At 38.7% G+C, this 12,587-nt stretch overlaps 2 protein-coding genes across 3 annotated transcripts; one reads left to right on the top strand and one right to left on the bottom strand.

Annotated features, from left to right (window-relative positions):
* Positions 1 to 1,495: 1,495 nt before the first annotated feature.
* Positions 1,496 to 7,736, top strand: LOC139131060 (sulfotransferase 1A1-like). 2 transcript variants are annotated; one of them, XM_070696997.1, is made up of 8 exons: positions 1,553 to 1,973; positions 2,193 to 2,361; positions 3,275 to 3,420; positions 3,567 to 3,784; positions 4,624 to 4,750; positions 5,034 to 5,126; positions 5,914 to 6,088; positions 6,660 to 7,736. In XM_070696997.1, the coding sequence occupies exons 3-7, from the start codon at positions 3,315 to 3,317 to the stop codon at positions 5,943 to 5,945; spliced, it is 576 nt and encodes a 191-aa protein (XP_070553098.1). In that variant the 5' UTR covers positions 1,553 to 1,973; positions 2,193 to 2,361; positions 3,275 to 3,314; the 3' UTR covers positions 5,946 to 6,088; positions 6,660 to 7,736. The 2 variants fall into 2 exon arrangements, with proteins under 2 accessions (XP_070553099.1, XP_070553098.1); XM_070696998.1 differs by lacking the exon at positions 2,193 to 2,361 and having other exon boundaries at positions 1,496 to 1,973; positions 3,279 to 3,420.
* Positions 7,737 to 8,241: 505 nt separating this feature from the next.
* On the bottom strand, positions 8,242 to 11,996 carry LOC139131059 (solute carrier family 35 member G1-like). Its single transcript, XM_070696995.1, has 2 exons — positions 11,823 to 11,996; positions 8,242 to 10,494 (listed from the first exon to the last, which is right to left on the bottom strand). The coding sequence occupies exons 1-2, from the start codon at positions 11,875 to 11,877 to the stop codon at positions 9,527 to 9,529; spliced, it is 1,023 nt and encodes a 340-aa protein (XP_070553096.1). The 5' UTR covers positions 11,878 to 11,996; the 3' UTR covers positions 8,242 to 9,526.
* Positions 11,997 to 12,587: the final 591 nt, after the last annotated feature.

Raw genomic sequence — 12,587 nt, 5'->3', positions numbered from 1 at the left:
GAGATAGAAAGAGCCCCGAATATTGGCACAGGAGATGCTATTTGCTACAGTCTAGTGATGCCTAACGGTCGATACTATGGTTACCCTGAACCATTGATTGTGATATCAGAATACACCAAGCAAAATTACGTCATCCTTCTCAATGTCCACCCCCTTCCAGTTAACCCACCCTTTCAAACAAATTAAAGAAAATTTTCATCGATATTTTGGCACGATTTTCGAATGATTTTCGTCGATTTTCTGTATTTGATGTAGAATAGTTGAACTGTGGGTTTGTAGTTGGATGTATTTTAGTGATTTTATTAGCATTTCTGTAAGTATTTTAGATGAGTTAATGTTAGTCTGTAATTTTGTAGGTGCACGAATAATGAATGACTTTATGCTAACTTGTAAAATATGTGATTTATGCGTATTTTAACCACACTGCCTTACCGTTAATGTATTTTTTTATTTTAAGTAGATTGCAATTGTCCGCTATCGCCATGCTTCGTCACTCGTTTTGACCAGCGAGGACGCTGGTTATAAAAAAGGTGGGAGAGTGTAACGCCCTCCCTATAGAGATTTTATCTCGAAGCGTCCCTCACGTGGCCAAGGCGTGTGAAGGTCATTGACTCAGATCGTACGAGAAGCAGATAAGAGATAGTGTGATAGTTTAATTAATTATTGGTTAAGATTTCAATGAGAACAATCGAGAATGGTATATTCCATGGTGTGATCTTATTTAATCTTAAGAATCAATCAAAGACTGGCGGGAAAATTACCACGTGATAACTTTTGTAATTATGTAAGTTTGAAGATGTATTTAACTTTGTAGAGAGCTTAGACTGGGACTTGAGATCAGACCTTGGACGGTAACGTTACGGTCGCCATCTTGCAATAAAGTACAAGGTTGTGTTAAATCTACATCTTGGTGTGTCAGCTTCAGTTACTGAAAGCATTACGATCCAGACTGGTACCTCAACTCGTAAATTCCCCTAACTACGAGCGCAACACTACCAGGAATTCAAAACAAATAATGTCAGTGTTGGACAATGGCTGTTATTGAAGCTTGCATTTTATGTGTTTCCTGCCTACATTGGCAGTCTTTACTTAACATTGTTATTACTGACATTTCATTGTTTTTGCATTGCATGCATAATTTCAAGAAATCCGGTCTCAATCTTTTGAAAAATATTTATTTGTGCATATCACTGATAGAAAAATGACGAGTGTATAAGTATTTTTGCGTCGTAAACAGGTATCTATGAAGGATATCACATTTTACAATTGATGAATTTAAGATATCATCATTTTTTACAGATCTTACGCAGTTTATCGACCCCTTCCCGACGAAGAAATGAAGGCTGTCTTTCTACTTTCTGATTCTTATATTTTTTCAACACATTCAACTGCTATCGATATCGATAACTTCGCTAGAATAATGAAATAGTGTATTCCTTAATGTGTGTTTAATAACTTAATAACTCAGTCTTACTATATCCAGTATTCCTTCCATATTTAAGAATAATGATATAAAACTTCAACAACATGCCGCAAAGTCAAACCCATTATGGTCAAGGTCATTGGGTTTAGTGTCCAAGGTCAAGGCCACGGCCCATTTCATGGTAGGGTATTTTGATGAATCATTGTAGCGTTTTCATTGAGTAAATAGTAGCCATTTTGTTTTGGCATTGAAAATTTCAAGAGGTCAAACTTGGGTTTGGTATGTAGCAGTTTGTATTCAGCATACTTGAAAATGAGAAGTAAAGCGTACGCCAATTTTTCCTCCGAAATGCTGCTAACGTGTTATACAGCGGTACACATGAAATATCCGGCCAGTCTCACACCGTACCAGATATAAAAATTTCAACGATTCTAGATTCTATCTCGATGAGGCTAAACTTTGACCAGATAATATCTGGTCAAAGTTGAGCCCAGGCGATAATATGTCTTCAGCATCGGCTGTGGGTGAGTTTGACCTAAATGGTCTACAGGTAAGTACGTTTTGTTTTGTTTGTCACTTCAAGGGTCGGTTTTGATCCGTTTTAGTCGTCTGGTTGTGCTAACAGGCAAATTTTAAATGATGTGAATCATTCGACCATCAAACACATCCATTTGCTTGACAAAATAATTCCACGGGGTGCAAAGAGCAAAAAAATATTTTGTTTCGCTCATTTGAATTTTGCTGAGTAATTGTGTGTTCCCTGCTTTAGGTGAACTATGTACCCTGATTCAGAAAGAAAGACTAACAATAAGTGAGTGAGTGTTCATTTAAGAATTAGTGTAATAGCATACTGCCTACAGCTCACCTGGCGTTAAACGGTTGCAACTGGGAGAAAAAACTTGCTACAGGCGATTGACGGCCCTCAAACGTCCACACAGGTAATGTAGAGTTCAAGTCAGAGTTGTATACGATGATGTATGATGTCATTTTTCTGTCGTTTTGCCCTTGTGCAAATCATATGATATGCAGTGGGCAGTGGCATGAAAAAAAAACATCATGCACATACAACGCAAATTCACCAGAGTGCATGATTCAAGGACGAGTTTCATCGTTGAAATGTTCCAGTTACAGTGCTCAGTCTGTTACCTCTGGAGGTGTTCGTTTTGAAACGTTTTTCATAAACTATATGACAACCGAACTTCAAAATATTAAGGTACTATGCTGTGTAGGTAGGTGTACTCAAATTGAAATCATTTTACTGGGCATCTCAATCATTAAATTATGATTAATAATATACATTAAAATTGTGAAAAAGGCCCCCTGATTATAACATTTACCCGCCTGTCGGTTTCTCGCCGGCCTATAAAATTGGGAAAATGCTACCCCTTCCGCCCCAGAAAACGCTTGCGAACACACGTTTTCGCAAATAGCTTTGTTTGCTGTCTCTGATCTTCAGGGCATCTGATAACCTTATTGACCATGCTATCGGTTGTCAGTAGCCTGTTGTAGCCCGTGCAAGTATGCACAAAAAATGACACCGTTCAAATGATTGCAAACAGGGACCCAACACGAATGTCGTACGGTCAGTTGTCAACATTCGACTACGAATTCATTGACGGAAACCTTACATAGACTATATGGAGTGAGGGGATAGTTCATATGATTCTTTTTTGGGAGAAAATAATACTATGGCCAGTTTACGTGCACACATCGGGAACATATGGAAATCAAGTTCAACTGAAAACATCGGGCCATTTTTGACGTCAGGGACGTGTTTGTGGTCTTAGCAAATGCATGTTGTCGATGGATATCCATATTCTTTGTGTTATTATTCCTTTATTTATGCGTTAGAAAGTTGGCATAGAGAGAATACAGCTTTACATCGCTCAACATGGATGCCAGCCTACACAAGATGATAAAGTCGGAGACACTGGAAGCTATGAAGACTTTTGACGTCAGAGATGACGACATTTGGTTGATAACCTATCCTAAAGCAGGTAGTTGTCAATACCTTTTGATAAATGCATTTGATGTTGTTGTTGTTGTTGTTGTTGTTTTTGTTTTTGTTGTTGTCAAAAAGATGATGAGTATTTCATACATCATATAAATATGTTGCCTCAGGTTTACAACATTCTCTCTCTAGGAACAACATGGGCAGCGGAAATAATCAATCGTATTCACCAGACCGGCAATACGGAGTATGTGGCTGCAGAAAAAAATCTCCTCTTCTATCCAGAATTTTCGATTCCTGGTCGCAAACCCCTTCACGAGGAGTTCGCAGACAAACCTTCTCCACGTACTTTCGTGACCCATCTACCTGGGGAGCGTCTACCACCCCAGCTATTGCAGAAAAATGCCAAGGTAAGCTAATTTGTGGCAGCAGCCAGGCGCTAGTCGACATGAAACCTGTTATTCGAAAGATGTAGTATTCAATAAATACAGTAATGATACAAAAACATAAAATCATTCCATAAAGATCAAAGACTTGTTTCATCAAGGGCAACTTCAATGGTGATAAACGTCGCATCAACAAATGAATATAAATGCTACATAAGCGACCATACATGTAGTAGAACTCATAATATATGTATTTTTGACATGCGCAGATTTATGACGTTAAGAGACACTCAAGGGACTAGCACAATTAGTATCAAAGACCCCTCCCCCATAGTGATGCATAGTGAACTAGGTAATAATAAGAGGAAAGACATGTTTTGCAATGCGTCTAATATCCGTCAATATCTGACAGTTGACCAATATTTATGTTCTGTCACTGTGAGAACACTTGCTTCCTATCTTGTTATTATAGCGTTCAAGCTAACCCAGAAAAGAGCCTTCTGACGAATGAAATGAGGACTTTCTCATGGTAATACTTGCTGTGAGAGTCAATTTTTATCCCCCGGCAAATAATCAAGCCTGAATTTCCTTTCATGAAAAGCTTCAAACCCTGCGTGATTTTCAGCAATAAATACACGTTACTTCATAACGTCACTGTACTCTGATGTCCTTCTGCCTTGGATGGTTTGGGCCCTGGAAGACTGTGTGATGAGTATTGTCATCAAGGTGACCTGACAAAAGGATAAAAACATAATAATCAACAACATTCTTCTTCCTATGACATTTGTCTTATGTGTTTCTGTGCTCTTAATGATTTCAAATTATCCAAAGGCTTACTATGTTTACTATGTATTTATTCTCAGATTATTTACGTGTGTAGAAATCCAAAGGACGTTGCAGTTTCATTCTATAGTCATCATAAAGTGGATCCTTATGTAAAAGACTATACAGAATGGTCACAATTTTATGAAGACTTCATCAATGGGGCAGGTATGTTTGATAATCTTCAAAATGTCTGTCTTCGATTGACGACCTATGCAGGTTCTCGTCTTCTACATACAAGAACAAGCTTTAAGTTAACAAAATTTGTCTCCCAGTTACCAGTTTATCGTAGTTCAAATAAATTAAAAGTGTACAAAGAGAAAGATGACATGCACAGTCTGTAACTACCAACCTTAACGTACTCTTAGAAAGATTATAGGCAAGTATACATAATGATGCAATGAAATGAAATGATACATTTCTCAGTTTGTTTGCACTTTTTACCTTCTAGTTGCCTTTGGGAGTTGGGGAAATCACGTGACCTACTGGTGGAAAAGGCGAGAGCAGAAAAACGTACTTTTTCACTTACGAGGACATGAAGAAGGTAAGTAGGATGCGCTAGCTCAGCTGTAATTCGTGATACCACCTTACCTTCTCGGAGCATTTCTAAAAATTGAAAAGGAACATTTCCACCAATGTTGAAAATCAATATATTGGTTCACTTCTTAATAATACATGATTCTTGTTTATCGTTTAATATATAAGCCAAGGACAATTCCTTTCAATGCGTTAGGCGACACACTAGATTTTTGATACACTGTGGAAGGCCCCGGGAAGAGTAGTGTATCAAATTACGTCGTGTCGATTCACATTTCTCATGTTTCCGCCAATAATATTAAGGTTAAACGATCAAGGTCACACTCATGGGTGTTGAATTCGCTGTCGAATCAAGGGATGAGATCGGCGCTTATATTCAACTAAATAATCATTGCAACGAATAAGACAACTGATGACGACCAGAAGACATTGCAGCGTCACACAAAATATACACACTGTTTAAATACTTTCAGTGATGGTGAAATGTACGTCCGCTTTGAAAAAAATAGTTCCAGGGTCAGGGATGTCAATGAAGGAATTGTGTTGGTGCAATTCGTCTTTGCTAAACACGTCTATGTGAATCACTGTGGATTTTCATTTTAGTTGAAAGGGGAATCTTGCTACAGTATTACAATAATTTCAAAGTTTTAGCATTTTCCTGAGATTCTTTCTCTCATTTGGCAAAACGTATGAGGAGTGATAAACCTGGCATGTTTTAAAATGGAAAAATTACCATCATCAACATTCGGTGTTACTCACGAAACACTGATATTATCTTCTTCGCTTGTCTTCAGGACCTGAGAGGAAAAGTAAGAATGATTGCTGATTTTCTGGGCAAGAAACTGAGTGACGAAAGCACCAGTGATATTGCAGAAAAATGCACTTTTCAGAGTATGAAGAAAAGCCTTCAGAAAGAGGTACTACCTGTTTTCAAAGCAGATTCTGGGCAAAATCCATTTGTCAGACAAGGTAAGCGAAAGTTGGTGACTACGCCAAAATTAAATCTTGAAAGTTTATTTAATGTATATGCTGTAGGTAACAGCATATAGGCGAGATATTTGATGAGAAAAGTAGCATTCCCGTGATTTTGACGAGCATATATATGCCACACCCTTTGATTCTGTGCAGTTCACATTTCAAGTTTTAGACCTCAACAATGTAGAGAGCTGATTAAAACTGACGTGTTGCTATTTCCTGTAAGTAATACAACTCTTATAGGCTATTTGAGGTGTTCAACGGCAATATTAAGTTGCCATTACATTTCGAAATTAAGCTCTGTGAAACCACCTGTTTGATATATTTGCAAGAAGACGTCTCATTCTAAGTCCTTTGTGAGAGTTTCAAGAATGTGACAATATAACAAGGATTTTACTCGCATTTCACATACAAACTTATGGAATTTGCTTATGCCGCACTACTCACGGGATAGTGCATCGTCATCGGTACCCAACCTTAAATTATGCTTACTTCTAGGACACAACAGAAGATATCATTTTGATTTCATTCGTTTGTTATCAGATCTGTACATTTTACTTTAAAGGGAAAACCTCTGGCTGGAAAGAGTACTTCACCGTTGCGCAGAACGAAAACTTTGACAAGACAGTGTACCCTGGATGGATCGGAGACAGCGGACTCAAAGTTGAATTCAATTAAAATGTCTCAAAATTCAAAGAGAAGAATCATGAAGAATGGTTGATAGTTTATGATAGCACGGATTCATTTTCATTTCGGAGTCCCCCTCCCCCATTCCAAATATTCAACCTGAATATTCGCATGCATCCATTGCAAAAATGGTAACCATTTTGTTCAGAGAAGAAATGTTATGTTCGTAGAAATGAATAGATTAGTTTAAGGTTCAGTTTACTCTTTAATTAGTAGATGATTGGTGTGGTGTGATCTTTTGAATGCTTTTGTCAGAACTAAACACGATTGTAATGTCTTAAATATGACCTGACTTGACAGATATGAACATCAGGATTTAAATATGGTGTTACATGGCTTTGGCTTGCGAGTGGAGAATTTGCCATCGCTGAATTTTAATGTCTCGTTCAGTCTTTACCAAGATATCTGGTAGTGACCTGATAAACAAGATACAATAATGATTGCTTTTCAATTTTCTGTCTCACCTTCTCCCGCTAGGCAATGCTGGCAGACAACAGCCCTGTATGGTCATGTTCTCTGTACTTTAGATCTCTGTAATGATTTTGACAGATGTATAAAATTGCTGCGGACTTATTTACAAGCATATAATCATCGACATAAGATCATAATGCCCAAATGTATAGATTGCTAGACATTCTAAATCGTAAAAACAACATATCACCAAGTATTCCACTAAATGTGAGAGCATTGTACCTACGTAACTATGGGCCAATAAAGCTTTGTTACGCTAAGCGTAAAGACGTGTACGTGTATTAAAAGTGCCAACAATATTGTACCTCGATGTAATACACGCGCTCAGAAATAGAGCTCAGATAAACTTTGTTTTTCAATGTTTTTACGCACTGCATAAATATTACAGTAATTTTTTTCTATGTCATTATGAATGTATCTGTGATATTTCGCAAATGTGTAATGTAATGTGATGTGATGTAATGTAATCTAATGTAATGTAATTTACGAGAATGTCTTCATTTTGTCTTATTGTACTGCTTGTATGTATGTATGTAAGCTTATGTATGTAAGCTTATGTATGTAAGCGTATGTATGTATGTATGTATGTATGTATGTATGTATGTATGTATGTATGTATATTGATTGAAATGTTCAATTTAATGTAGTACATTAGGAACCAACTTCTTTTTAACAATCAATATTTTCTCTACATCAATATTTGTCTGAGATGGGTGGATGTGTCATTCATTTACACCGTCGTCAGCAGAGGGATGAGCCGAGGCACTGTGATATTCGGCATCTACACTTACGGTAATGCTATACAGAGGTGCCTCTATTATTTTGCATGCAACTTCTTCAGACTATCGGCATAGACACGATGCACTTAGGCGTCAAAAAGTGGTCTTCAACAATACAAAGTGCTTTTTCCCGATTTGTAGCTTTCAAAAACAAAACCCTACCTTCGTATACACTAAAACTTTGTCATACGCATAAAAAGCGCTTATTTTCCCGTCCAAACCATCATTTATTTGCCAGCTATTTCACTGGCGCAAAGACCCGTCTACAAGCATGAATTTAAACATCCATTCATCTGGTGCGATGATGGAAAATGCGAAAATCTTCAAAGACAACAGAACATTGCAAACACTGTATGTAAAGAGTTCTAAGGAATTAAACTTGGCAAGACATGGTGCTGTTGGCTGATGAAGTTTTAGATTACAACATCCATCTTGTAATGTGATGCATCATCCTATGGCCATTGTTTCGATATGACCAACATTCTCTTGCAAAAAAGTATGCATTTTTCCAAAATTTTTGGACAATGGGGTCGACGTTGCACATATCAGCATTTTCTTTAGTATTCTTCTGGCAATGTACGGAGCCTGTCATGAAACGAAGCTACCCACGTGCACCCTGATAATGTTTGATGTAAAACAGCTCACATGACCAACTATTCCAAAGTCTTCCTTATGTATTGTCCCTGTAGTCACTGGGACAGGATTTTGTTTAACTTTCTTAGAAGTTCAATAATGAATATATTCATACTTTACGGAACCTACTGCTGGACCTGTTCTCTGCAGGCTGTGCGTGACGTCATTTACATGTACATATACTTCCAATGGCATCACCGGACTGACAAAATATCTCGCATCAAAGGGAACTCGTCATAAGGGATGGTGATCATGAGCACAATCCATTTGTACAAACACATTAACGTAAAATGCACGAAAAAATCGACTGTAAAACAATGTGAATTTACGGGAAGGCGATTTTAGCAGACGTCGAAGCTGGAGATTAATTGGGTAAAATTGACGACGATTAGCAACTAAAAATATAATTCGTGTTATCTTACATCGGCCAAAATTTCTCGTTGCAACGCATAAAAATCAGCATACTATTTCGCTAACGTTACGCAGCCAGCAAAAAAACCTTGTAATTACTTTAACATTTCACAGACATGTCAAAACAGTTAATGCCTAGACTTGATCTAGCTAGCAGTCAGGGACTGTTCACGATAAAATGTGTACGGCATCCTAACATTGAATGCCACGCCATATCGCGGCAAAGACAACTGACTTATTGCTTTCATGTCACAAAATATCAAAACAAGACATCACTTGAAGTTAATATGAAAGATACCGTACCGTATCTTCAATAGACATAATTATTGAAATCTACCTGGGTGGCATTTGTTTGTATCTTATGCAAACAAATCTCTGGTTCATTTGACAGTTTTGATTTCAGGATGGTTGTGTTTCCACCAGGTGTAAAAGGCGACAATTGCTGAACTCGTCAATATAAGTACACTTCCGACGATGTCCCAAATCTGGACAGTGTCTCCAAAAACCATGACGTCACCCACGTAGGCAATGCAGATCTGCAAGTTGGCGAGCAGTACCACCGTGGCGGCGCTCTCCATGTGCAGGGCCGAGATGAAGCACAACGCGCCCAGCGCGTAACAGACCGACTCCGCGAAGATGAAGGAAAAGACTTGTAGGCTAAGATTCCAGGAGACAACACTGGCGATGAAAATGGCCGGAAATGAAACCACGGCCCTATGGTGCCGGAATACAGAAGAATAACGAAAATCGGCACCCGTGGTAAGGCATGTATTGAGACTGCAGACACTGAAAAAGACACCGCAGTCAATAAACTGAGCAACGTCGATAGTGCAACATCCTTAGCAGATGTGTCGTCATCTTTCGCAGCCTCGGAGAAGATAAAAGAGGGGCCAGCTATAAGGATAATGCCAACGATATTGAAGATGCTGTTTATTGCATCGACCAATTTCCACTTCTCGCCCAGACAGAGACCAGCGAACAAGGGTGTTATCACTGGCAGCGCCCCAAAGGTAATCGAGGACACATTGCCGGCTAGACCGTAGCGAAACGCAAAGTACAAGGTGATCCGCCCCGTGGTTTCCGTCATCGCGTTTAATACCATGAGTCCCTTTTCCGGCTTACGGTAATCCAAGACAGGCAATTTGCAGCAGTAGATGACAGGTGTCACCATCAAGACGCAGAAGATGTTTTGGAGAAACAGAACTTGAATAGAGGAGCCGCCCCCGCTTTCGGCAAGATTGATGAAAATCGTCGTTAGTCCAAACAGGAAGCCAGCAACGGCGGCCAACGATACCCCGATGGCAGACTGGAAAGGCGATCGACGGCTGATGGACTCGTCTGAGTGCTGCGACCACAATTGCTGAAGTTCTGCGAATTTAGTTGCGCCACCCATTTCACAGTTTGACTTTACTGTTAATTCTGTAGAATGTAAAAAAATTAAATTATAATGTAAATACGTAGTCTTTGATTTGATACGTTTTTACGTATGAAGACAATATGGACATATGGAGAGACAAACGAACGGAATGTATCGGCCCAATTCTCAGAAACTGCGACAGCAATATCGCCCGATAGCCATGGGCCTTTTTTGGACAAAAAGTGTTTTTCAAAACTTTTCAGCAAATTGTTTTTCATTTAATTTTTATTTTCCCGCTGTCTACTACTATTTGCACGTTGCAAAGTGATGAGAGTTTCTGTATGACACAAGCTAGGGAGGGGGCCCGGGAGTTAAAAGGATTCCCAGTAGTCTTCCGTAAAATACTGAAATATATACATTTGATTTTCACTACCCCCTCCCTGGAATTGAAATTCACGGCAGACGGCATTTCAATACTAGAACTTGAAAATGTTAAATGTTTTATAAGCAGTACTTCAACATTTGATCTTTCTTTCTGTTTGTGAGCCTCATACACGTTATTATTGCAGTATAAAGAAACAGCAGGCTGTGGTGTAAATACGATTACAATTTTCCTTAGCTAGTATGCTGTAATTAAAAGTGTTTTGTTCAGAAAATCACGTGGAAGAGATGTTCATACAAATATGCATGCACGCGTGCATTCGTACATACATACATACATACATACATACATACACACACACACACACACACACACACACACACACACACATACATACATACATACATACATACATACATACATACATACATACATACATACATACATACATACATACATACATAGTTGAGAACCAGTATTGTAATAGTCAACTTGATTTGAACTTGAACTTCGTGATAATTTCTACAGAAACTATTCAAGTTTAACACTAAAAGTGTGATTGCCTGCAGATTTTTTTTTACGTGATCAGAGCGTCACTAATTACCATCCACTCTTTTTTTCGCCATAATATTTGCAAATTTCGGAATTATGTCCAACGGCATATGGATTCAAATCAGCGATCAATTACGCCATTTGGGAGAGTAGCTAAACTTGTGTTATCTGTATAAATTATATTGTGGCATATAAGGCAATTTATGGCTATTAACACCATTATTGCACCTCGTGTGTTTTAGGTTGAGATTAATATAAAGGATTAACAGAATGAACAAGTTCTGCGTGTATGATTTGTATCATGTTATTCAAGGACTAGTTGAAGTGCACGAATCTTTGCTGAATGTCACGGTGTCCTTCGAAAGGTGTTTTACTTTAAGTTGAAGATTAAGACTTGTACGAGTGTAATGGTTATCACGTATCTAGTACGCCATGAAATTGTCTCGGGAGACTTACCATAAGGTGGTGGCTGGCAGTCAATCTCCGGGTCAACCTGAATCCTTTTCGCCATTTTCCAGTCTTGATTTATCGTACTGAGGATCGAATACAGCTCCACCGCAAGGCTGCCTTTCAGTCACCTCGAGTCGAGTGATCGAACTGGCTTCAATGACTTACTGCTATAACAACTGTGACGTCACTTGTGCTCAGAGCCCAACGCTCCGGTTCCGTCGATATTATGAGCAACAATACCGTAAATCAAGCAAGCATTGAACGATCGGAGTGCATATGACGGTGTACATAAAGCAGCGGCTAGTTAATAGATGAAATTGGCGGAAGTGTTTGCATTCGTGTATAGGACTGTACCGTAGATGATTTAAAACACACAGTACATTCACAAGGGTTAATAAAACATCGTTGATGCTGGCTGGAGTTGGTAGTTGCCTTGGTTACATCAATGGGAAAATCATCGCGTCAACTTGTTGCCTTTCGTTTTCTCTTCAAAGGGATAATGTTTAATTAGCTGCTGCCTGTGAGTACTTGCGCGGGAAGCCAGTGGGAGAGTCAAATTTTATTGCGTTATATTTTGAAAACGTTCAGAAATCGCCTTTGCCCTAATATAACGGAAATGCGAGATCTATAACATTACATTAGAGGGTACTTGGGGAGGAATGGCACATGAGAGCCCCGCGATACTGTCCTCACAGAGAAAGACACTTATACAGTAGTCCACTTTTCGATCAGTGAATGAGATGAAATAGTAATTCTTTCGTAACGACGGAG

Source organism: Ptychodera flava, chromosome 4 (assembly GCF_041260155.1).
Source record: "Ptychodera flava strain L36383 chromosome 4, AS_Pfla_20210202, whole genome shotgun sequence".
NCBI classification, from domain to species: domain Eukaryota; kingdom Metazoa; phylum Hemichordata; class Enteropneusta; family Ptychoderidae; genus Ptychodera; species Ptychodera flava.
This window is presented reverse-complemented; position numbering and strand designations above follow the sequence as displayed.

Excerpts from the sequence above, each read along its gene's own strand:
- LOC139131060 (XM_070696998.1), top strand. The coding sequence starts at position 3,315 with ATGGATGCCAGCCTACACAAGATGATAAAGTCGGAGACACTGGAAGCT. Across the intron at positions 3,785-4,623 it reads TATTGCAGAAAAATGCCAAG|ATTATTTACGTGTGTAGAAA; the intron begins GTAAGCTAATTT and ends ATTTATTCTCAG. Across the intron at positions 5,127-5,913 it reads CTTACGAGGACATGAAGAAG|GACCTGAGAGGAAAAGTAAG; the intron begins GTAAGTAGGATG and ends GCTTGTCTTCAG.
- LOC139131059 (XM_070696995.1), bottom strand. The coding sequence starts at position 11,877 with ATGGCGAAAAGGATTCAGGTTGACCCGGAGATTGACTGCCAGCCACCA. Across the intron at positions 10,495-11,822 it reads CTGCCAGCCACCACCTTATG|AATTAACAGTAAAGTCAAAC; the intron begins GTAAGTCTCCCG and ends TACATTCTACAG.